This window comes from Oncorhynchus keta, chromosome 20 (assembly GCF_023373465.1).
Source record: "Oncorhynchus keta strain PuntledgeMale-10-30-2019 chromosome 20, Oket_V2, whole genome shotgun sequence".
In the NCBI taxonomy this organism is placed as follows: Eukaryota; Metazoa; Chordata; class Actinopteri; order Salmoniformes; family Salmonidae; genus Oncorhynchus; species Oncorhynchus keta.
Window position 1 is genome coordinate 9,640,224 of NC_068440.1, and position 23,058 is coordinate 9,663,281.

At 38.1% G+C, this 23,058-nt stretch overlaps 1 protein-coding gene and 1 long non-coding RNA gene across 8 annotated transcripts; both read left to right on the plus strand.

Annotated features, from left to right (window-relative positions):
* Positions 1-1,588: 1,588 nt before the first annotated feature.
* On the plus strand, positions 1,589-12,628 carry LOC118399319 (H-2 class I histocompatibility antigen, alpha chain-like). The gene is made up of 17 exons (XM_052472056.1): positions 1,589-1,797; positions 2,489-2,764; positions 2,893-3,183; positions 3,350-3,634; positions 3,862-3,981; positions 4,270-4,323; positions 4,679-4,714; positions 5,510-5,542; positions 6,223-6,255; positions 6,363-6,413; positions 7,596-7,628; positions 8,310-8,342; positions 8,450-8,500; positions 9,684-9,716; positions 11,106-11,138; positions 11,246-11,297; positions 12,216-12,628. The coding sequence occupies exons 1-17, from the start codon at positions 1,728-1,730 to the stop codon at positions 12,220-12,222; spliced, it is 1,491 nt and encodes a 496-aa protein (XP_052328016.1). The 5' UTR covers positions 1,589-1,727; the 3' UTR covers positions 12,223-12,628.
* Positions 12,629-13,208: 580 nt separating this feature from the next.
* Positions 13,209-22,214, plus strand: LOC118399336 (uncharacterized). Of its 7 annotated transcripts, none has more exons than XR_008072602.1 (9): positions 13,213-13,923; positions 15,097-15,183; positions 15,613-15,970; positions 16,358-16,483; positions 16,912-17,051; positions 17,139-17,271; positions 18,090-18,125; positions 18,240-18,344; positions 19,906-20,147. It is a non-coding gene; the product is annotated as an uncharacterized LOC118399336 (long non-coding RNA). The 7 variants fall into 7 exon arrangements; XR_008072603.1 differs by having other exon boundaries at positions 13,213-13,432; XR_008072598.1 differs by having other exon boundaries at positions 13,209-13,923; positions 15,097-15,970.
* Positions 22,215-23,058: the final 844 nt, after the last annotated feature.

The following is a 23,058-nucleotide window of genomic DNA, read 5'->3' on the forward strand; positions in this document are numbered from 1 at the left end:
GCTGATGTTAGTTCTGCTGTTTCAGGTCAAGGCAGCAACGAACGTCTAAAGAGGGAGGCAATGCTGGCTAATGGAGGTAACATACTTTTTTTATGTAAAAGAAAAGGATAAATTAACTCAATCATGGCCTCCCAATCTCATTCTTAAAAGTTGCATTTTTTTTGTTGTTGTTATTTGATGTTGATTGTATAACAAACAGTATCTGAGCACTTAACAGATTTGGTGCCAGCAGCCATACCACCCTGCATCCAACTACAGGCTTTGACACTACAAACCATATATTAACCAACATCCCCAAACATCCCAACAAATATCAACACCAAGAGACTACATGGACATGTAACAATAACACACCACTACTATGTATTTCTTTAGGTTCATGAAATGGGTCCTTGTCCACCCACGACTCTGGTAATATTGAACTTCTACTGTAATTCATAGTTATCTGTAGAATTCCTACTGTTACTGCAGCTATGGCCCTGAGTATAAAAAGCAAGCACCCATTCCCATAATGACTTTCTCTCTCTATTCTCTCAGACATTAAAGTGACTGACAGCGCATCCAAACCAAAGAACGTGTGATTCTGTTTTGTTAATCAACAAACACTGTGAATCTGGATGTATTCCTTTCCAAGCATTTACCATTCTGATCAGATAGGCTTGGATATGAAGTTCTTAGTTTTGGATCATTTTGTTCTTTTGAAAAGCGTAGTGGGATTTAACGGTTTTCTTGACTTGAAGGAGAGGCGGACCAAAGCGCAGCGTGGTTATTTTGATTCATGTTTAATAAAGCACTTCACATGAACAAACTAACAAAAACAAGAAACGTGAAAACCCAAAACAGCCCTATCTGGTGCAAACACAGAGACAGGAACAATCACCCACAAACACACAGTGAAACCCAGGCTACCTAAGTATGATTCTCAATCAGAGACAACTAATGACACCTGCCTCTGATTGAGAACCATACTAGGCCGAAACATAAAAATACCCAAATAATAGAAAAACAAACATAGTCTGCCCACCCCAACTCACGCCCTGACCATACTAAATAATGACAAAACAAAGGAAATAAAGGTCAGAACGTGACAGGGATTCCTTGTGAGAATAAAATGAGCCAAAATAATGTATTTTCACTTGAATAACACTTTAGATATAGAAAATGAACATTGTGTTTTGCATAGATTTTTTTTTCTTCATGCCTGGTTTATTGGTATTGGAATCGTAATATGTTATGGTTGTTTATTTTAACCTAGTGCCCATTCATTTCAACCACTACACACACACACACACACATACATACGCACACACAGACAGCACTTATTTAAATACATATTTTGTAAGTATAAATCACTGCTTTAATAAAGGACTACTTTATCAACCAATGTGAAACGTCTCAGTAGCCCTTACAGTAAGTGTTCAACAATGCATGCCACATTGTACTCTTCCAATAATGCTCTTCCCTGTTATGCGTTTGAGTCATTATAATAATGAAAGATAGCAATGAATAAAGGTACGCCTATATATACTGCATGAAGTAGACCTAGCTTCAGTTACAGTTTACATAACCAACCAAACTTGTTTGACCTGTTTGACCACATTCGTTAGAGCTCACCTGGTTGTGAAAGCCGAAGTGCTCTGTTGTCACACTATGCAGCTCACCTTGGGATTTGCCACAGACTTTTATTTAGGATAGGCATATTATTATTTTCGGGGCATTTAACATTCATGTGTGCGTTCAAAATGTATGTCGTCGTACTTTTGTTCCTTTTCGCGACACTTTCGACGGTGGACAGCGGTAAGAACATTTATTTCTCTGTCTTGTTGCTAAAGGTGAAAGTCAAATGTTTTTTTTGGCTGAGTTGCTATAGACTTAGGGAAAAATTAATAATATGGAGAAATTATTATCATCGAGGCACATTTTGACGATTCATGTTTAATTGTTGTATCGTGAAAATGGTAGGTTAAGTTCTTTATTGTTCTGTTGAAAATGTTCGCAAACTGTCAAAAATAATAATTACTTACTTAATAACTTCAACTTCCCAAAATTTTATTTAGTTATTAAAACTGTATTGATAATTCGGCTAAAATGTTTATGTTTTGCCTCTTGCTGCCAAATTCCGTTGACTGTACACCTGTGAAAACTATCTCACCTGGCAACAGAAAAGGACAGTTTGATTGGTTGGAAATGCTATGGTGACGACAAGTCTAGTGCACAATTTCGTTTGATCCAGGATCAGTTTTTTTAGTTTGGTCTCTTTCAATAACCATTGTAGGCTAAGTGGTGAACAGAAATTGTATGATATTTTAAATACAAATAATATGAAAAATGTAACAGATTAAGGTACATTTTATCACCATCATTCCTTTATTTAGTATTTCAATCGATTTGATATTCCTTAAAAAGTCATCCCCAATTATTTTGGTCTTTGAAGAAGCATCTCTACTCAGGAGTCACGACTAACTCATGTTTCACTTTTTGTGAGCAGTGAGGAAATGGTCGCTGAATTACATCTACACTGCTCTGTCAAAGCCAGTAGAATTGCCTGGTATCCATGAGTTCACTGCCATGGGTCTGATGAATGACAAACAGATTGATTACTATGACAGTGTGGCAAAGAAGAAGATTCCCAAACAGGACTGGATGAGGGAGAAGCTGCCAGCAGACTACTGGGATAAAGGCACTCAGTCACGCAAGAGCAAGGAGCAGTGGTTCAAAGTCAACGTCAACATCCTGATGGATCGCATGAGGCACAACAACACTGGTGAGAAACAACACTTGCATTTGTGTCACTCTACACAGCCTACTGTAGATATTTTACCAAAACTCCCAGACATGACCATAACATAGGTGAGTCATTCCCTCTCCTATTCTATTTGTTTTTCCTCTCAGATGTGCATATCCTTCAGTGGAAACATGGCTGTGAGATTGACCAACAGAGTGACGGCACATTGAAATTCATAAAGGGCACAGACCAGTACAGCTACGATGGTGACGACTTCCTGGCCTTTGATGATGCCAATATGCAGTGGGTGGCCCCAGTTTTTCAAGCTCAGCCGACTAAGAGGAAGTGGGACGGGGTCCAGATCCTCAACCAGTACACCAAGGGCTACCTGGAGAAGGAGTGTGTGGACTGGCTTTCCAAATTCATGGCAAAGGACAAAGTAGTAGGGCTTATTGTGAGTACTTTTTGAAAAGTGTTCTAAACTTCACATAGTAGGGCTGGATAACTGTCTTTTACAACTCAGAGTACTTTGGAAAAATAGTATAGCCTAACAAATGGTTAACAAAAAACGACCATTTGTTAACATTAATATTAATTAATGTTCTCCGTTTATTCCCTCTTTAGCCCCTCCAAAGGTCTATGCGTTTGCTAAAAAGGCCAAAACTGCCGGAAATGTCCGACTGACCTGCATGGCCACAGGTTTCTATCCCAAAGATGTAGAAATGCATATTAAGAAGAATGGTGTTCCATTGACCGAACATGATGGAGTGCAGTCTACAGGAGTCCTACCCAATGATGATGACACTTACCAGATCAGGATGAGTGTCCAGATCCCAGAGGCAGATAAGGAAACTTATGAATGTTATGTCGACCATAGAACTTTGAAGGAGCCAGTTGTGGTAAAATGGGGTAAAGTAGTCCTTATATTCAATTATACTGGTACTGTATGTATTTTCAACAAACCAGTTATTAGTTAACCAGTTATGGTTATCAGTTGTAGTAAAATCTGACGTTTCTGAGTCTGTTAACAGGTCATGAATGCAGATGATTAAAATGTGACAACTGTTTTTCAAGCTCAATGTACAATATGTCATTGTTAATGGTGAATATGTCCTCTTATATTGTCTTCCACGCAGATGGGAAATGCTGCGATTGTACCCAAGTAACAGGTGTTATCATTGGTGCTGTTGTTGTGGTGGTCCTCCTGCTGACCGTGGTTAGCTCCATGTTGGTTCTTTGGAAGAAAGGCAAAATATGTAAGTTTTTCACATTGTGAATGAATTTCATACAGTATGTTATTTTTCTTATTTGTATATTGTTTTGTGAGATAAACTAAAGCGATTATGGTCATTTAGGAATGTGGAAACCTTTTTTGATATCAGGGCGTGACTTTAGTAAATCTCAAGTCGGGAGGTCAAAAAAAGAGAGTATTGTATGTTTATTTTTCATACCACTGTGTTTCCACTGTTTCTTCCACTGTTTCAGATACTCATTTAATAAAAACCTGTCATATTTGGCGTTAACATCTTGCTCCATTGTTTTAGTTGCTGGTAAAAAAGGAGATCTACCAGCTACTGGGATCCAGGCACCTCTAAATGGTACCGTTGATACAATGTCATGTATTTTGTCCTTCCTAGAACAATTACATGTGTAGCAGTAGCACAGCAATACCAAAGATCTAGTAGGGATATGTATAATGAAGGGCCATCTTATCAGTGTTTATTGTTGTGATTGAATTATGTCTTGTGATGATTCAATTCATTAATGACAGCCCCCCCATATCCTTGTTTTTACACATCAATCATTTTTATGAATGATTGATGTGTAAAACAGATGAATAGTTTGACTTCTTATTGTCCACTTGTTGCTCTGGACAATACCGATGAGTATATAGCACAACATCTACCTTGTACTTGCAAAGCTAGTCCGCTCACATGACTCTGTTACTTTCAGGCAATGGAAATGGAGCCGCCATTTTGAACATGCCTGGTAAGACTTACAAATCTCATAGTTGTAGAGTGGAGGTTATGTTTCACAGTTGTTAAAAGCAGAGAAGGATCCAATGTCTTTCATGCAACGGGGTGTAGATTATAATTACAATTAAGAATGATGGACTGACAGCATTGATTTCTGGTATTGTAAAAAACACGTTCATTAAGTTTTCCAAAGTGACTTTAACAATACAACAAGGTCTGTCATGTTTACTTTTTGCCCGCAAAGGTTGCACCTTTATCACAAGTCATGTGGTATGTAGACTTGTAAAATGAAGGGACTCTTACAGGATTTGGTTCCTCCAGCCATGCCACCATATATTAACTAACATCCCCAAACATCCCAACATCCTTTCACAAATATCAGCATCGTGAGACTACATTGACATGTATACTAACTGCACTATTACTATGTATTATTTAGGTGTAATTCTGTCATGTTTGCTTTTTGATGCAAACTTTACTTTAATCACCTTTGTCACAAATCATGTGGTATGTAGACTTGTAAAATGAGGGGACTGTGAATCATAGTCAAGAAAATGTTTCTCAAGGAAGGGAACACCTAAAGAATAACTAGCAATTAGACACTGAACATAGTGGGAGACAACATGACACATTCATTCTAACTAATGAATTATCTGTACCGAGTAGGATTATTATGACACTGACGTGAAATGTAAAGTCACATCTTCTATGTACTAGGTGGGTAGTTATCGATTCAGTCAAATCAGAGAGTGAATTATATATGTATATCTGTATCTAACTAAAGAGTGATAATATTCTCTTTCCCCAGTGATAAAGGATGACGCTATCAGCACTGACTCTGGTAATGTTATTCAAAAGTATTGTCAGTTATTTTACTGTATATTTCTTAAGTACATAGTGAATGCAGTTGAAACTATGGAAGTGCTGATGTTAGTCTAGAGAGGGAGGCAATGCTGGCTAATGGAGATAATATAATTTATCCTTAAAATATATATAATGTAATACAATCTTGGCCCCCCAATCTCATTCTTGAAAGTTAGATGTTTTTCTGGTGTTAGTTGTTGTTGAAAGTACTATTATGTATCTGAGCACTTAAAGGATTTAGTTCCTCCAGCCATGCCACCATGTATCCAACTAGGCAACTGGCACATGTCAATCAACAGTACAAACCATATATTAACTAACATCCCCAAACATCCAGTGGTAAAAAAAGTACTCAAGTGTCATACATGAGTAAAAGTAAATATACAATAATAGAAAATGACTCAAGTAAAAGTGAAAGTCACCCAGTAAAATACTACTTGCGTAAAAGTCTAAAAGTATTTGCATTTAAATATACTTAAGTATCAAAAGTAAATGGAATTGCTAAAATGTACCAAAAGTTTGCATTGCTATTATGATTTATCCGTTAATTTATATAATTTTATTTGGGAATATGCATGCCTACAGAGGACCAATGATCATCACTGAATGCTGTAAATTTGTATCTAACTAAAGAGTGATAATATTCTCTTTTCCCAGGGACAAAGGATGACGCTATCAGCACTGACTCTGGTAATGATATTCAAAAGTATTGTCAGTTATTTTACTGTATATTTCTTAAGTACATAGTGAATGCAGTTGAAACTATGGAAGTGCTCATGTTAGTTCTGCTGTTCCAGGTCAAGGCAGCAACGAACGTCTAGAGAGGGAGGCATTGCTGGCTAATGGAGGTAATATAGTTTATCCTTAAAATATATATAATGTAATACAATCATGGCCCCCCAATCTCATTCTTGAAAGTTATACGTTTTTCTGGTGTTAGTTGTTGTTGAAAGTACTATTATGTATCTGAGCACTTAAAGGATTTAGTTCCTCCAGCCATGCCACCATGTATCCAACTAGGCAACTGGCACATGTCAATCAACAGTACAAACCATATATTAACTAACATCCCCAAACATCCAGTGGTAAACAAAAAGTACTCAAGGGTCATACATGAGTAAAAGTAAATATACAATAATAGAAAATGACTCAAGTAAAAGTGAAAGTCACCCAGTAAAATACTACTTGAGTAAAAGTCTAAAAGTATTTGCGTTTAAATATACTTAAGTATCAAAAGTAAATGGAATTGCTAAAATGTACCAAAAGTATAAACCATTTCAAATTCCGTATATTAAGCAAACCAGATGGCACAATTTTCTTGTTATTGTGTTTAGTGAGTCCGCCAGATCAGAGGCAGTAGGGATGACCAGGGATTTTCTCTTGATAAGTGTGTGAATTGATCCATTTTCCTGTCAAAATGTAACGAGTACAAAAAATCTATATATATTTTCTTTATGAATGTAGTGAAGTAAAAGTTGGCAAAAAATAAATAGCAAAGTAATGTTCAGATAACCAAAAAAACGACATAAGTAGTACTTTAAAGTATTTTTACTTAAGTACTTTACACCACTGCAAACATCCCAACATCCTTTCACAAATATCAGCATCATGAGACTACATTGACATGTATACTAACTGCACTATTACTATGTATTATTTAGGTGTAATTCTGTCATGTTTGCTTTTTGATGCAAACTTTACTTTAATCACCTTTGTCACAAATCATGTGGTATGTAAACTTGTAAAATGAGGGGACTGTGAATCCTAGTCAAGAAAATGTTTCTCAAGGAAGGGAACACCTAAAGAATAACTTGCAATTAGACACTGAACATAGTGGGAGACAACATGACACATTCATTCTAACTAATGAATTATCTGTAATGAGTAGGATTATTATGACACTGACGTGAAATGTAAAGTCACATCTTCTATGTACTAGGTGGGTAGTTATCGATTCAGTCAAATCAGAGAGTGAATTATATATGTATATCTGTATCTAACTAAAGAGTGATAATATTCTCTTTCCCCAGTGATAAAGGATGACGCTATCAGCACTGACTCTGGTAATGTTATTCAAAAGTATTGTCAGTTATTTTACTGTATATTTCTTAAGTACATAGTGAATGCAGTTGAAACTATGGAAGTGCTGATGTTAGTCTAGAGAGGGAGGCAATGCTGGCTAATGGAGATAATATAATTTATCCTTAAAATATATATAATGTAATACAATCTTGGCCCCCCAATCTCATTCTTGAAAGTTAGATGTTTTTCTGGTGTTAGTTGTTGTTGAAAGTACTATTATGTATCTGAGCACTTAAAGGATTTAGTTCCTCCAGCCATGCCACCATGTATCCAACTAGGCAACTGGCACATGTCAATCAACAGTACAAACCATATATTAACTAACATCCCCAAACATCCAGTGGTAAAAAAAAGTACTCAAGTGTCATACATGAGTAAAAGTAAATATACAATAATAGAAAATGACTCAAGTAAAAGTGAAAGTCACCCAGTAAAATACTACTTGCGTAAAAGTCTAAAAGTATTTGCATTTAAATATACTTAAGTATCAAAAGTAAATGGAATTGCTAAAATGTACCAAAAGTTTGCATTGCTATTATGATTTATCCGTTAATTTATATAATTTTATTTGGGAATATGCATGCCTACAGAGGACCAATGATCATCACTGAATGCTGTAAATTTGTATCTAACTAAAGAGTGATAATATTCTCTTTTCCCAGGGACAAAGGATGACGCTATCAGCACTGACTCTGGTAATGATATTCAAAAGTATTGTCAGTTATTTTACTGTATATTTCTTAAGTACATAGTGAATGCAGTTGAAACTATGGAAGTGCTCATGTTAGTTCTGCTGTTCCAGGTCAAGGCAGCAACGAACGTCTAGAGAGGGAGGCATTGCTGGCTAATGGAGGTAATATAGTTTATCCTTAAAATATATATAATGTAATACAATCATGGCCCCCCAATCTCATTCTTGAAAGTTATACGTTTTTCTGGTGTTAGTTGTTGTTGAAAGTACTATTATGTATCTGAGCACTTAAAGGATTTAGTTCCTCCAGCCATGCCACCATGTATCCAACTAGGCAACTGGCACATGTCAATCAACAGTACAAACCATATATTAACTAACATCCCCAAACATCCAGTGGTAAACAAAAAGTACTCAAGGGTCATACATGAGTAAAAGTAAATATACAATAATAGAAAATGACTCAAGTAAAAGTGAAAGTCACCCAGTAAAATACTACTTGAGTAAAAGTCTAAAAGTATTTGCGTTTAAATATACTTAAGTATCAAAAGTAAATGGAATTGCTAAAATGTACCAAAAGTATAAACCATTTCAAATTCCGTATATTAAGCAAACCAGATGGCACAATTTTCTTGTTATTGTGTTTAGTGAGTCCGCCAGATCAGAGGCAGTAGGGATGACCAGGGATTTTCTCTTGATAAGTGTGTGAATTGATCCATTTTCCTGTCAAAATGTAACGAGTACAAAAAATCTATATATATTTTCTTTATGAATGTAGTGAAGTAAAAGTTGGCAAAAAATAAATAGCAAAGTAATGTTCAGATAACCAAAAAAACGACATAAGTAGTACTTTAAAGTATTTTTACTTAAGTACTTTACACCACTGCAAACATCCCAACATCCTTTCACAAATATCAGCATCATGAGACTACATTGACATGTATACTAACTGCACTATTACTATGTATTATTTAGGTGTAATTCTGTCATGTTTGCTTTTTGATGCAAACTTTACTTTTAATCACCTTTGTCACAAATCATGTGGTATGTAAACTTGTAAAATGAGGGGACTGTGAATCCTAGTCAAGAAAATGTTTCTCAAGGAAGGGAACACCTAAAGAATAACTTGCAATTAGACACTGAACATAGTGGGAGACAACATGACACATTCATTCTAACTAATGAATTATCTGTAATGAGTAGGATTATTATGACACTGACGTGAAATGTAAAGTCACATCTTCTATGTACTAGGTGGGTAGTTATCGATTCAGTCAAATCAGAGAGTGAATTATATATGTATATCTGTATCTAACTAAAGAGTGATAATATTCTCTTTCCCCAGTGATAAAGGATGACGCTATCAGCACTGACTCTGGTAATGTTATTCAAAAGTATTGTCAGTTATTTTACTGTATATTTCTTAAGTACATAGTGAATGCAGTTGAAACTATGGAAGTGCTGATGTTAGTCTAGAGAGGGAGGCAATGCTGGCTAATGGAGATAATATAATTTATCCTTAAAATATATATAATGTAATACAATCTTGGCCCCCCAATCTCATTCTTGAAAGTTAGATGTTTTTCTGGTGTTAGTTGTTGTTGAAAGTACTATTATGTATCTGAGCACTTAAAGGATTTAGTTCCTCCAGCCATGCCACCATGTATCCAACTAGGCAACTGGCACATGTCAATCAACAGTACAAACCATATATTAACTAACATCCCCAAACATCCAGTGGTAAAAAATGTACTCAAGTGTCATACATGAGTAAAAGTAAATATACAATAATAGAAAATGACTCAAGTAAAAGTGAAAGTCACCCAGTAAAATACTACTTGTGTAAAAGTCTAAAAGTATTTGCATTTAAATATACTTAAGTATCAAAAGTAAATGGAATTGCTAAAATGTACCAAAAGTATAAACCATTTCAAATTCCTTATATTAAGCAAACCAGATGGCACAATTTTCTTGTTATTGTGTTTAGTGAGTCCGCCAGATCAGAGGCAGTAGGGATGACCAGGGATGTTCTCTTGATAAGTGTGTGAATTGATCCATTTTCCTGTCAAAATGTAACGAGTACAAAAAATCAATATATATTTTCTTTAGGAATGTAGTGAAGTAAAAGTTGGCAAAAAATAAATAGCAAAGTAATGTTCAGATAACCAAAAAAACTACTTAAGTAGTACTTTAAAGTATTTTTACTTAAGTACTTTACACCACTGCATACATCCCAACATCCTTTTACAAATATCAGCATCATGAGACTACATTGACATGTATACTAACTGCACTATTACTATGTATTATTTAGGTGTAATTCTGTCATGTTTGCTTTTTGATGCAAACTTTACTTTAATCACCTTTGTCACAAATCATGTGGTATGTAGACTTGTAAAATGAGGGGACTGTGAATCCTAGTCAAGAAAATGTTTCTCAAGGCAGGGAACACCTAAAGAATAACTAGCAATTAGACACTGAACATAGTGGGAGACAACATGACACATTCATTCTAACTAATGAATTATCTGTACCGAGTAGGATTATTATGACACTGACGTGAAATGTAAAGTCACATCTTCTATGTACTAGGTGGGTAGTTATCGATTCAGTCAAATCAGAGAGTGAATTACATTGCTATGATGATTTTTCCATTAATTTATAGAATTTTATTTGGGAATATGCATGCCTATAGAGGACCAATGATCATCACTGAAGGCTTTATATCTGTATCTAACTAAAGAGTGATAATATTCTCTTTTCCCAGGGACAAAGGATGGCACTAGCAGCACTGACTCTGGTAATGATATTCAAAAGTATTGTCAGTTATTTTATTGTATATTCCTTAAGTACATAGTGAATGCAGTTGAAACTATGGAAGTGCTGATGTTAGTTCTGCTGTTTCAGGTCAAGGCAGCAACGAACGTCTAGAGGAGGAGGCAATGCTTGACAAGTTGAGGTAATATAATTTATCCTTAAAATATATATAATGTAATACAATCATGGCCCCCCAATCTCATTCTTGAAAGTTAGATGTTTTTCTGGTGTTAGTTGTTGTTGAAAGTACTATTATGTATCTGAGCACTTAAAGGATTTAGTTCCTCCAGCCATGCCACCATGTATCCAACTAGGCAACTGGCACATGTCAATCAACAGTACAAACCATATATTAACTAACATCCCCAAACATCCAGTGGTAAAAAAAAGTACTCAAGTGTCATACATGAGTAAAAGTAAATATACAATAAAAGAAAATGACTCAAGTAAAAGTGAAAGTCACCCAGTAAAATACTACTTGCGTAAAAGTCTAAAAGTATTTGCATTTAAATATACTTAAGTATCAAAAGTAAATGGAATTGCTAAAATGTACCAAAAGTAAAAGTATAAACCATTTCAAATGCCTTATATTAAGCAAACCAGATGGCACAATTTTTCAGAGGCAGTAGGGATGACCAGGGATGTTCTCTTGATAAGTTTGTGAATTGATCCATTTTCCTGTCAAAATGTAACGAGTACAAAAAATCTATATATATATTATCTTTAGGAATGTAGTGAAGTAAAAGTAAAAGTTGGCAAAAAATAAATAGCAAAGTTATGTTCAGATAACCAAAAAAACGACTTAAGTAGTACTTTAAAGTATTTTTACGTAAGTACTTTACACCACTGCAAACATCCTTTTACAAATATCAGCATCATGAATCTACATGGATATGTAATACTAACTGCACTATTACTATTTATTATGTAGGTGTAATTCTTAGTTATCTAAATGATTGTATTATTGTCATTAGCATGCCTACTGTTACTGCAGCTATAGCCCTGAGAATAAAAAACAAGCACCCATTCCTATAATGACTTTCTCTCTCTATTCTCGCAGCCATTGAGGAGTGACTGACAACGCATCTAAATCTAGCAAACAACATGTGATTCTGTTTTGTCAACAAATACTGTCAATCTGGATGTGTACATTCCCAAGAATGGACCGTTTTGATCGGCTTGGATTTGAATACTTATTAATGAACGTTTTGATCTTTCGAATATCATAATAGAATTCCTTTTCAACAAATTGATTTGTAAACCGCCTATATTTGGGCCATTTTAATGTATTGGTATTGGAACCTTATTCTATTTCTATTGTAGATTGTTTATTTTAAACTAGAATTCAATCATTTAAATCGTTGCACACACATAAACACACATGCACTGAACTGCTTTTTAAATATGCTTTGTTTTCATTTTTCGGGGAAAGTATAAATCACTGCTTTAATAAAATACTCCTTTATGAACCAATGTGAACGCCTCAGTATCCCTTATGTGTTCAACACTGCATGCCACATTTGACTGTTCCAATGATGATTGGACCCTTCTGTAGCTCAGTTGGTAGAGCATGGCGCTTGTAACGCCAGGGTAGTGGGTTCGATCCCCGGGACCACCCATACGTAGAATGTATGCACACATGACTGTAAGTCGCTTTGGATAAAAGCGTCTAAATGACATATATTATATATTATTATGCTTTTGAGTCATTATAATAATGAAGGATACCAATGAATAAAGTTAAGATTGTGCATATAGGCCTAGCTGCAGTTAACACATGCAACCAAACTAGTTTGACCATGTTCCATGAGGAAAGATGGGAGTTCACCTGTCAGGAGAGCCCAGGTTCACTGTCGTCGCACTGTGGCTCACCTGCGAATTTGACACAGAAATGATTTAGGATAGATATTCTCATTATTTTTCAGGCAATTTATTCAATGTGAGCATTCAAAATATATTTTGTCGTACTTTTGCTCCTTTTTGGGACACTTTGACAATGGACAGTGGTCGGCCCAAGATTATTTATCTGTAATGTTGCTAAAAGTGAAAGTAAAATGTTGTTTGGTGGCGGACTGAAGATGGGGGACTGAACGTAGTTGTGTAGAGCACCTCAAGATAAAAACGTAATATTCAATATCGGTAAATTAGACTAAATATTAGCACTACACAATATGGTGGGTGATATCCTTCAATCTGGATAACAGCACAAAACAAATCTTAAGACTAGAGAAATTTATCGACAAATATTACGAAAACAAGCAACACCCAAACATGACGGTGAGTAAGACAGGGGAACCTATTTCAAAACGAAAAAGTGACTCTTCCACAGACACAGACGATTTAATATTTTCACCACCGGGAATGGTAAAGGTCGAAACCAATCGGTTAAAATCACTAAATGACAAACTGGGTATACTTGAATTAGTCAGTAAGGATATAAAATAGTTGAAGGCAAGCCTCGAGATGAGTGATGAAAAAGCTGCGACATTGGAGAAGGAAACAAACAGGCTAAAAGGGACAGTCAATAAGATTGAAACAGAAGTTTATGAACTTAAAAAGAAGAACACTGTTCTGAGAGAAGCCTTACTTGACATACAGACTAGATCTATGAGAGAGAATCTGGTACTTATAGGTATCCAAGAGAAAGAAGGAGAAGCTCCTGAATCTGTAGTTAGAGAGTTCCTCCTTACAACGCTTCAGATTCCACCCGAAGCTATCGACAAAATCCAACTCGAACGTGTACACCGCTTCGGACAGAGAGACCAAAGGTATGAACGCCCAATCGTTGCCAAATTCGCTCCTTTTAAAGATAAAATAATGGTTAAAAGCCTGGGTAAAAGACTTGCTGGGACCCAAATTGTTATGAATGACCAGTTCCCAAAGGAGATTGCAGAACGGCGTAAAGTTCTGTATCCAATTTTCAAGGAAAATAGATTAAAAGGGAAACGAGTAGCTCTCGTCGTCGATAAGCTATATATTGATAGCCAGTTGTTCAGAGACACAAAGACTACTCCATGGCTATTTTAAAAATTACAAAGTTCTTATAGACGAGGAATATAATGAAACACAATTCTAGCCCGGTGATGGACTGTAATAATACAACAAAAATATAGCTTTTCTATATATCTTCAAATATAACTAATTGGAACACAAAAGCACTAATTCAACATGGTGAAGATAAAAACTCAGTAAACAGAAGGCACAGTATGTGTGGTGTGTGGTTTTTGATTTTTGGGAAAGTGTGGCGTTTAATGAGAAAGGAAATGGTTGCATATCCCAGAACCAATGTATTGCTGTGAGCGGGGGTGTGAGAGAGCTTTCAATGTTGTTCAGATGATGGATATACTTTTTATAATGAATTATACATCTTATTTATTTTTTGTCCTATCATGGTGGAACAGCGTTTTAAAATAAATTATACATTTGATTTATTTATTGTTCTATCATTGGGAACTACATTTGAAAAATGAATTATACATCTCATTTATTTATTTATGATCCTATATGGATGGAATGGTCCACAACCCTATACCCTAGACACCCACCTGAATGACCCAGATACTAAGGAGAAGTCCCTAACTGTTTTATGGGCCGCTGTAAGCAGTCTGTATGCAGCCAAAATGAGGTCAGAGACCTAGAGCAGCACTGCCTCCTCAAGATTCTGAGCCTGCTTGGCAGGGTTGGTCCTGCAAAGCCAAAGCCCCCTAAAGGGAGAGCATAATATGCAAGTAAATTCTCAAAGATGCTAATGAGAACCTTGACGACCTTGTACCTAGCCGGTGTGTATTCCGGTGGGTGCCCCCACCCAGGCAGTGGCAGTGCTGGCAACACTAGCTGCAGTAACCCATGGGGAGGGGGTCACACTCGGACATTCAGAGAGGGGGTATATTATTGTGGCCCTGGTGGCACAAAATTAAAAGTCTGACTGCATGGTGTTTCAGGGAAAGGAGTACATTTGACCTCCTGTAACGGTTGTCGTCTTCCTCTTCTGAGGAGGAGTAGGAAATATCGGACCAATACGCAGCGTGGTAAGTGTTCGTCATATTTATTACACTCAATACAGAAAACAAACGAACAAGCGAATAAAGAAAAAATGAAACAGTCCCGTATGGTGAAAAACTCTGAAACGGAAAATAACCCCCCACAAACAAGAGTGGGAAAACAGGCTACCTAAGTATGGTTCTCAATCAGAGACAACGATTGACAGCTGCCTCTGATTGGGAACCATACCAGGCCAAACATATAGAAATATAAACACAAGAACAAAACATAGAATGCCCACCACAACTCACACCCTGACCAACCTAATATAGAGACATACAAAAGGAACTAAGGTCAGGACGTGACAGTACCCCCCCCCAGACTCCGACCGCAAAACCTAAACCCATAGGGGATTGTCTGGGTGGGCATCTGTCCGCGGCTCTGGCGGCTCTGACCCCACTCCACGGTCCACTTAGGTGGCGCCTTTGGAGCGTCGACCCTCGCCGCCGACCTCGGACTGGGGACCCTTTCAGCGGGCCCCGAATAGACGGGAGACTCCGTCAGCGCCGGACAGGCGGGCGACTCTGGCAGCGCCGGAGTGAAGGGCGACTCTGGCAGCGCCGGAGTGAAGGGTGACTCTGGCAGCTCCTGCCTGAAGGGTGACACTGGCAACTCCTGCCTGACGGAAGGCTCTGGCAGCTCCTGACAGACGGGCGGGTCTGGCAGCTCCTGACAGACGGGCGGCTCTGGCAGCTCCTGACAGACGGGCGGCTCTGGCAGCTCCTGACTGCCGACACATATTTTTCTTTAAACTGCATTGCTGGTTAAAGGCCTGTAAGTAAACATTTCACTGTAAGGTGAATACCTGTTGTATTCGGCGCATGTGACGAATAAAATTTGTGTTCCAGATTATATTTTGGGCTCTGATGAGGTACGACAACAACTAAATTCATGAGGCATTTCTAAGTTATATTGTTGAAGTATCAATGGGTATATATCAATGCACTTTCCAATGAGATTTTCTGTACCTGAGAACAAATCACATGGTAAACGTGTGACATCCCAGTACCGTTATTGTTATTCTTAAAATGAATGAATGCTTTCAATTATTGACCAGGATGTAAAGACTGTATCAGGACAGGAATGCCATCAACAGTACATATTCTTTGAGATGAGATAAATTTGCACTCACCTTTAACCTTACCTCTTCTTTGACCATAGGGCTTATGTGGATGCAACGAAACCCCAGTGTTGCTTAGTAACCTGATGCCACTGACAGAGTACACTGTGACCATCTTGGCTTTGTATGATGGGGGTCGCCAAGCCAAGCTGGCTGATTTACCACCAGTAAGACTGCCTCTCCCCTCTCCTCTATTCTCCCCAGCTGTTAGTTTTGGAGAGCTGTATAGTACCTGTGGTAGAGTGGTACTAAAGGAGATTGATTGATTGCCAGAGAGTTGCTAGTCCAAATATTGATCTACTCTAGTGTAATTCTCTATTGCTCTTGTCCTGAGCTGCTTTTCTTTATCTTAGGAATTTAATGATAGGATTTAGTGTAAAAATGTTTTTAAAAATCCACAGACGATAGGGTTGTGAGGTAACACATACACTTTTACCCAAAGCGAGTGTGTCACTCTCAACATTGACTGTGACACGTTTATTTATTCATATGTAGCACATGCGGAAATTGATCAAACATTGATCAAACAACCCTGGTGTTGCCAGCACCATGCTCTAAAACACACTGATCCATTTTCCCTTTGTGTGTAATCCAGAGACAGTCCCAGAGCCTCTGAACCTAAAGACCAGTGAAGTCTCCACAGAGAACTTCAGGGTCACCTGGGATCACTCAGCCCAAGACGTGGTCCTCTACAGACTCACCTGGACCCCAACCAGAGGAGGAGACACTAAAGAGGTCTGTCTGGCTGTCTGTCCATCTGCTTTTTTCTCCTGTTGCCTACTAAAATTGATCTCTCTCTCTCTTTCTCTCTCCATGGTGAAGATGCTGGTGAATGGTAACATGAACACCTACCTTCTAACTGGACTGATTCCCAACACTGAATACAAGGTGGCCGTGTCCTCCACCTTCAGAGACAATTTCAAAAGGGACGCCGTGAACATCAACGAGTCAACAGGTAAACTACAGGATATGTAGCTAATCTAACTATTCTCAAAGACTTACACACCTACTGCAGACCTACAATTAAAGTCGCATTAACTTTGTAATTGCACTTTTGAACATAAGGCCAATGTTGTTGATTATAGCTGAGTATGTGTGGTGATACTATTAGGTAACGTTTAGGTGAAAAAAAGACTGTGGGGTTTACCAAATAAAATGCACAAGGAACAATTTAGAATTAACACATTTTTGTTTTCATTGGTTGTTTTTTATCCCTTATCATAAATCACGTGGTACATTAGTCATAAACAGGGCCGACAGAGGAGTTACTGTAGTTCTGATCCAGAACAGGTTTGTCAAGGAAGTAAAACACTGAAGAATAACAAGCATGCTGTTTGACACAATGAACCTAGGTGTACTTCACATACTTTCTAGGTGTACTTCACATACTTTCTAGGAGTACTTCACATACTTTCAGCTTTAGTATGAAGATTGAAAAGGATTAATATCCTCCTTCAAGATCAAAACAACTTACTGATAAATGTTGTCATGTTCCCACACAAGAGCCTCATAGAGGAGAATTATTGTGGCAGAATACAATGACTTTGGGAAAAGCCTAAACTTTTTTTAAGTTCAACGTCAGTTGACTTATCTTTTAATACATATAAATATATATATATATTTTTAAAGTACATTTCTGACTTTAATAACCGATAGAGAGAGAAAGAATTACAGTGGGGAAAGAGAGAAACATGACAGTAATATGATGTCATATTTTTCTTTATTATTTGTGATAATATAAGCATAATAGGTTTATGACAATCTCTTTTTCAGGGAAGACCAGAGACAACCCCTCTCCTCTTGACTCAGGTAATGTTTAAAGTGATTACCTCATTGTGTTTTTTATGACATTGGTTTTGACTAGGTCTAACACTTAAACTGTGTAGGTGGTGGGGTTTGACTGTTTTGCTGTTATTTTTTCAGGTCAGGGTTCGAGTGAAAGTTCTAGTGAAGGTTCTAGTCAGGAGGGATCTCCAACTGGCAGCCATGAAGATACTGATGAGAACCAAGAACTGTTACCTGGTAAAGGTCTGTATATATCAACCTCCCTCTCTGCATCAATTGCACCCTTTCGGGTTTGGGTCATCTAAATAAGTAACTGATGACTGATAAATAAGTTCTCATTCAAAAGTCATTATGAATTGGATTTAGAATAAATGTATACATTAAAGTCTCTAGTTAATCTCTAGCACAGATGCAATGCCTCTTTGCGGCCTATTAATAGTGCAAGTATATGTATGTATACTGGGGGGGGACAAACTCAATACTCAAAATTGCCCTTGCTAGAAGCATGTGTTTCAGACATAAGGAAGTGGATGGCTGAAAACTTTCTACTTTTAAACTCGGACAAAACAGAGATGCTTGTTCTAGGTCCCAAGAAACAAAGAGATCTTCTGTTGAATCTGACAATTCATCTTAATGGTTGTACAGTCGTCTCAAATAAAACTGTGAAGGACCTCGGCGTTACTCTGGACCCTGATCTCTCTTTTGAAGAACATATCAAGACCATTTCAATGACAGCTTTTTTCCATCTACGTAACATTGCAAAAATCAGAAACTTTCTGTCCAGAAATGATGCAGAAAAATTAATACATGCTTTTGTCACTTCTAGGTTAGACTACTGCAATGCTCTACTTTCCGGCTACCCGGATAAAGCAGTAAATAAACTTCAGGGGGCGCTCATTTGTTTTTCTGGGATCACCAAACTGATAAGAATATAAGAAGAAGACAACACAGCAGAAGAATTGGGAGGGAGGGAGTTTGTTTTTATTTTGAACATTCTTTCCTTGTGGACGAAGCCAGACACTCAAGAGGGTGAATAAGCACAAACAATGAATAAATTAGTCTTTGAATGCGTTTCTTTCTGAGCGTTTAACGGCGGTGGCCATGGATATTTTTGGGGCAGTTGAGAAAGTGGTAGACGAGTACCAGGAGGAGATCTCCCTATCTAAAGAGGAGAATAATGGGCTACGGAGACTGCTATGGATCACACCGGAGATAAAACGATGTAGAATAGGTTCGTAGTAACACTACATGACCAGAAGTATGTGGACACCTGCTCGTCAAACATCTCATTACAAAATCATAGGCAATAATATGGAGTTGGTGCCCCCTTTGCTGCTATAACAGCCGTCACTCTTATGGGAAGGCTTTCCACTAGATGTTGGAACATTGCTGCGGGGACTTGCTTCCATTCAGCCACAAGAGCATTAGTGAGGTCGGGCACTGATGTTAGGCGATTCAGGCCTGGCTTCAGGCCCGGCATTCTGTCACATCTGCTCCTGTCGCAACCCCTAGTGGACATCCTGTGTCGCCTTGACCTGCAGCCATTCCCCCAGTACACTCTCTCTCTCCCTGTGTGGGATTGTGTGGTTGGAGGCAGGTGTGCTGGAGTCAAGAGCAGATCCCCACCAGCTGCTACCCGTTCCATAATCAAGACCTCTACAAATACTCAGTCCTGCCACTTCCACTCTGCCAGATCGTAATCTCTGTTCAGTCAGTCATGCTTCTAGCTATTTGTTGTTATCGAAGATCCTGTATCCTGCTGTGCCTGTTTCCTTGCCTGACGCTGTTTATCCTCTCACTGCAGTTTTGCCGCTCTGAATCTGGTTCCTGTCTGCCGTTCCACATCTCACCACCCTGCTACCCTGCTCTGGATACAACTTCCCACCACTCCATTTTATTCCCTTCTGGACCTGTTTACACTGTCCCAACCCAGCTCACTCCAACCTCAGCCTCCACATCTGGTTTCCTACAACTCAACTCATCCAAGCTTTCCTGAATCTGCACTCCATCTCTCCCTGTGTTACAATAAATATCTTGGTTCATTCATCACTGTTTCCTTGTCTGAGTCTGCTCGTGGGTTCCCCTGTGCTGCTCCGCCTAACACTTTCCAAATCATCTCAAATGTTTCTGATAGGTTTGAGGTCAGAGCTCTGTGCAGGCCAGTCAAGTTCTTCCACACTGATTTCAACTAACCATTTTTGTATGGACATCTTTTTGTGCACTGGGGCATTGTCATGCTGAAAAGGAAAAGGGTCTTCCCCAAACTGTTTCCACAAAGTTGAAAGCACAGAATCGTCTAGAACGTCATTGTATGCTGTAGTGTTAATATTTCCCTTCACTGGAACTAACCCGAATCATTAAAAACAGCCCCAGACCATTGTAGTGACGTGACTTTCATTAATCTGATGACTGTTATGTATCGAATCAACTATGTTTTGTTACTCGATTAAATTAATAATGTAACAACTCATTAGGATTTGGGGCACCACGGAAGAAGTTGTTTAATGAGTTACCATCTATTCTAGATGATATATAAGATATATATCGATAAGTCATTTATTAATCATTACCTCATATCAGTCTCACAATTCTAAACGTCACATACTCCTTACATCTGCACAAACCCCAGCCTTACTGATCATTCTGTACCACACAAATATATTTCATTATTTATTTACGAACTAAATAACACAGGATACACACACAGCATAGGTTATTGATTAGAAACGTAATATGATGAAAACAGGGCCCTAGTGGACTTACAACATTAATGCTTGTTTATCAAAAGAGGGTGGAGTAGAAGAGAGAGAGAAGGACAACACTTATACACATTCTTATTGTAATGTAATGTACATACACTCTTAGAAAAAAGGGTTCCATAAGGTTTCTTCTGCATTCCCCATAGGATAACACTTTTTGGTTCCAGGTATAACCCTTTGGGGAAAAGGTTATACATGGAAGCCAATAGGGTTCTACTTGGAACCAAAGGGGTTCTACCTGGAACCAAAAAGGGTTCTTCGAAGTTTTCTCCTATGGGAACAGCCGGAGAACCCTTTTAGGTTCTAAATATCACCTTTTTTTCTAAGAGTAGAGTTGGCCTGGGCTAGTTTATTGATTTAGTCATATACTGAATTGTACTGTTTCAAGGCATTGTTTATGATGGTTGATGAGTATTACAATATAATTAGTAGAGCATAATAAACATTAATGAGGTAGCTGAGTAGAAAGTGTATCAGCAGAAAGAATATGTGGGTGGAATTCAAATTACACACAATATTGATAATTATTTTGAATTTCAGATTCTTGGTGACGGGACACCTACAGGACCATCGGATTCAGCCTCCGAGTTGTACGGTCCATGGTGGCAGGCATTGTCCCGTCTGTTGCACAAGCCATTTGGGACTGTCTGGTTGGTGAATACATGCCTGTCCCCAAGGAGGAAGACTGGAGGGCCATCGCTGCCAGGTTCCTGGAGAGGTGGAATTTCCCCAACTGTCTTGGCTACATGACCGAAAACATGTAGTAATCCAGGCTCCACTGGCCTTCCCTTTGAGACCCAACCTCATGAGGCCCTACACTGGACTCCAGCTGCCATTGCCAAAGCCTGTAAGGATCTTTAACAAATGACTGTCCAGGGCAAGGTTAGTTGTTGAATGCGCCTTTGGGATTCTGGCAGCTGGTGGAGAATGTATCGGAGTGCTTGGTCTCAGCCCCTCAAATGTCGATGCCTGGGTGAAGGCCACGTGTTCTCCACAACTACCTGCAGAGGTCATTCCAGGAGCCGCTCCGGATGGAGATGGGCACGCCAAATGGTCCAGGGCAGGTGCCAACAACGCCCCCAGACAGGCACTCCAGGTGAGGGAGAAGCTGACCACCTACTTCTCATCGCCAGCAGGTGAAGTCCCATGGCAGCATATCGTGGAGTGAAACAGCTCTTTTAAGCGCCCCCTAAAATGTTTATTTATTCATTTAACATTTAACAAAGGTTATTTTAAGAACCATCCACAGTTGTCCATAAAATTGCATTTTCCCCAGATTATTTTATGTCTCTGTCTCTCTTCATTTGGAAGTTATATTTAAGTGGAATTTGGGTAAAGACCACAACTTAACCACTTCCCTCTCCCATTAACATCAGTATTATACACACCTGGCATGGTACATCAGGTGAGCAGGAGCACTAATTAAGGTTATATGACATACAGTTAGTATGATAACAAAGGGAAAGGGTAACCTAGGTAACCTAGGGTGCATACAAATAGTACAGTTTACCACCATGTTCACTGGTCTAACAAAATGAAGGTGGGGAAAAAAATAATTAGAAAGAGAATGTGTTTTTACTTTAATCTTGTCTTAGATCTGCAAAGGTGTAGGGAAGAAATAACCAGATTAAGTCTAAATTAGATATTAATAAAAAAATTACACAACTGACTATGACAACATTAGAATTTAATAAGTATTCAAGTACAGGAAAGAACATGACACTAAATACTTTTTTGCCCCACTGTATGTGACATAGCAAGCAATTTTCAGGGCCCACTTTTGGCCCGTGAGAACTACTTTCAGAACAACTGGCTAAAAAGTATACAAACATACAGGTGAATCTCTTTAAAATGAGAATTTACTAAGCACACAGGACTGTCCTCTGTGAGGATAACCTCTGTTTAGTCATTCATTTAATCTATAGTGTGGGAGTGACCTCAATAAACCACTTATGATTGTGTCGTGGAAATTCCTTAAACAGTTTCATGGAAATTACCAGTAGGGACACTCAAAAGTCAATCTTAAATTAATCATTGTTTATTGTCCGCGTGCAGGAGAGGTTCCAAAAAACGTAATGCACCATAGTGATTTTTACATGGCAAACAGAAAGCATTATAGAAGTCTGGTTGAATGACGTTTTTACTTGAATAGTTCACATGGAAAAAGTGACTGATCCAGAGTATTTATGAACTATGTC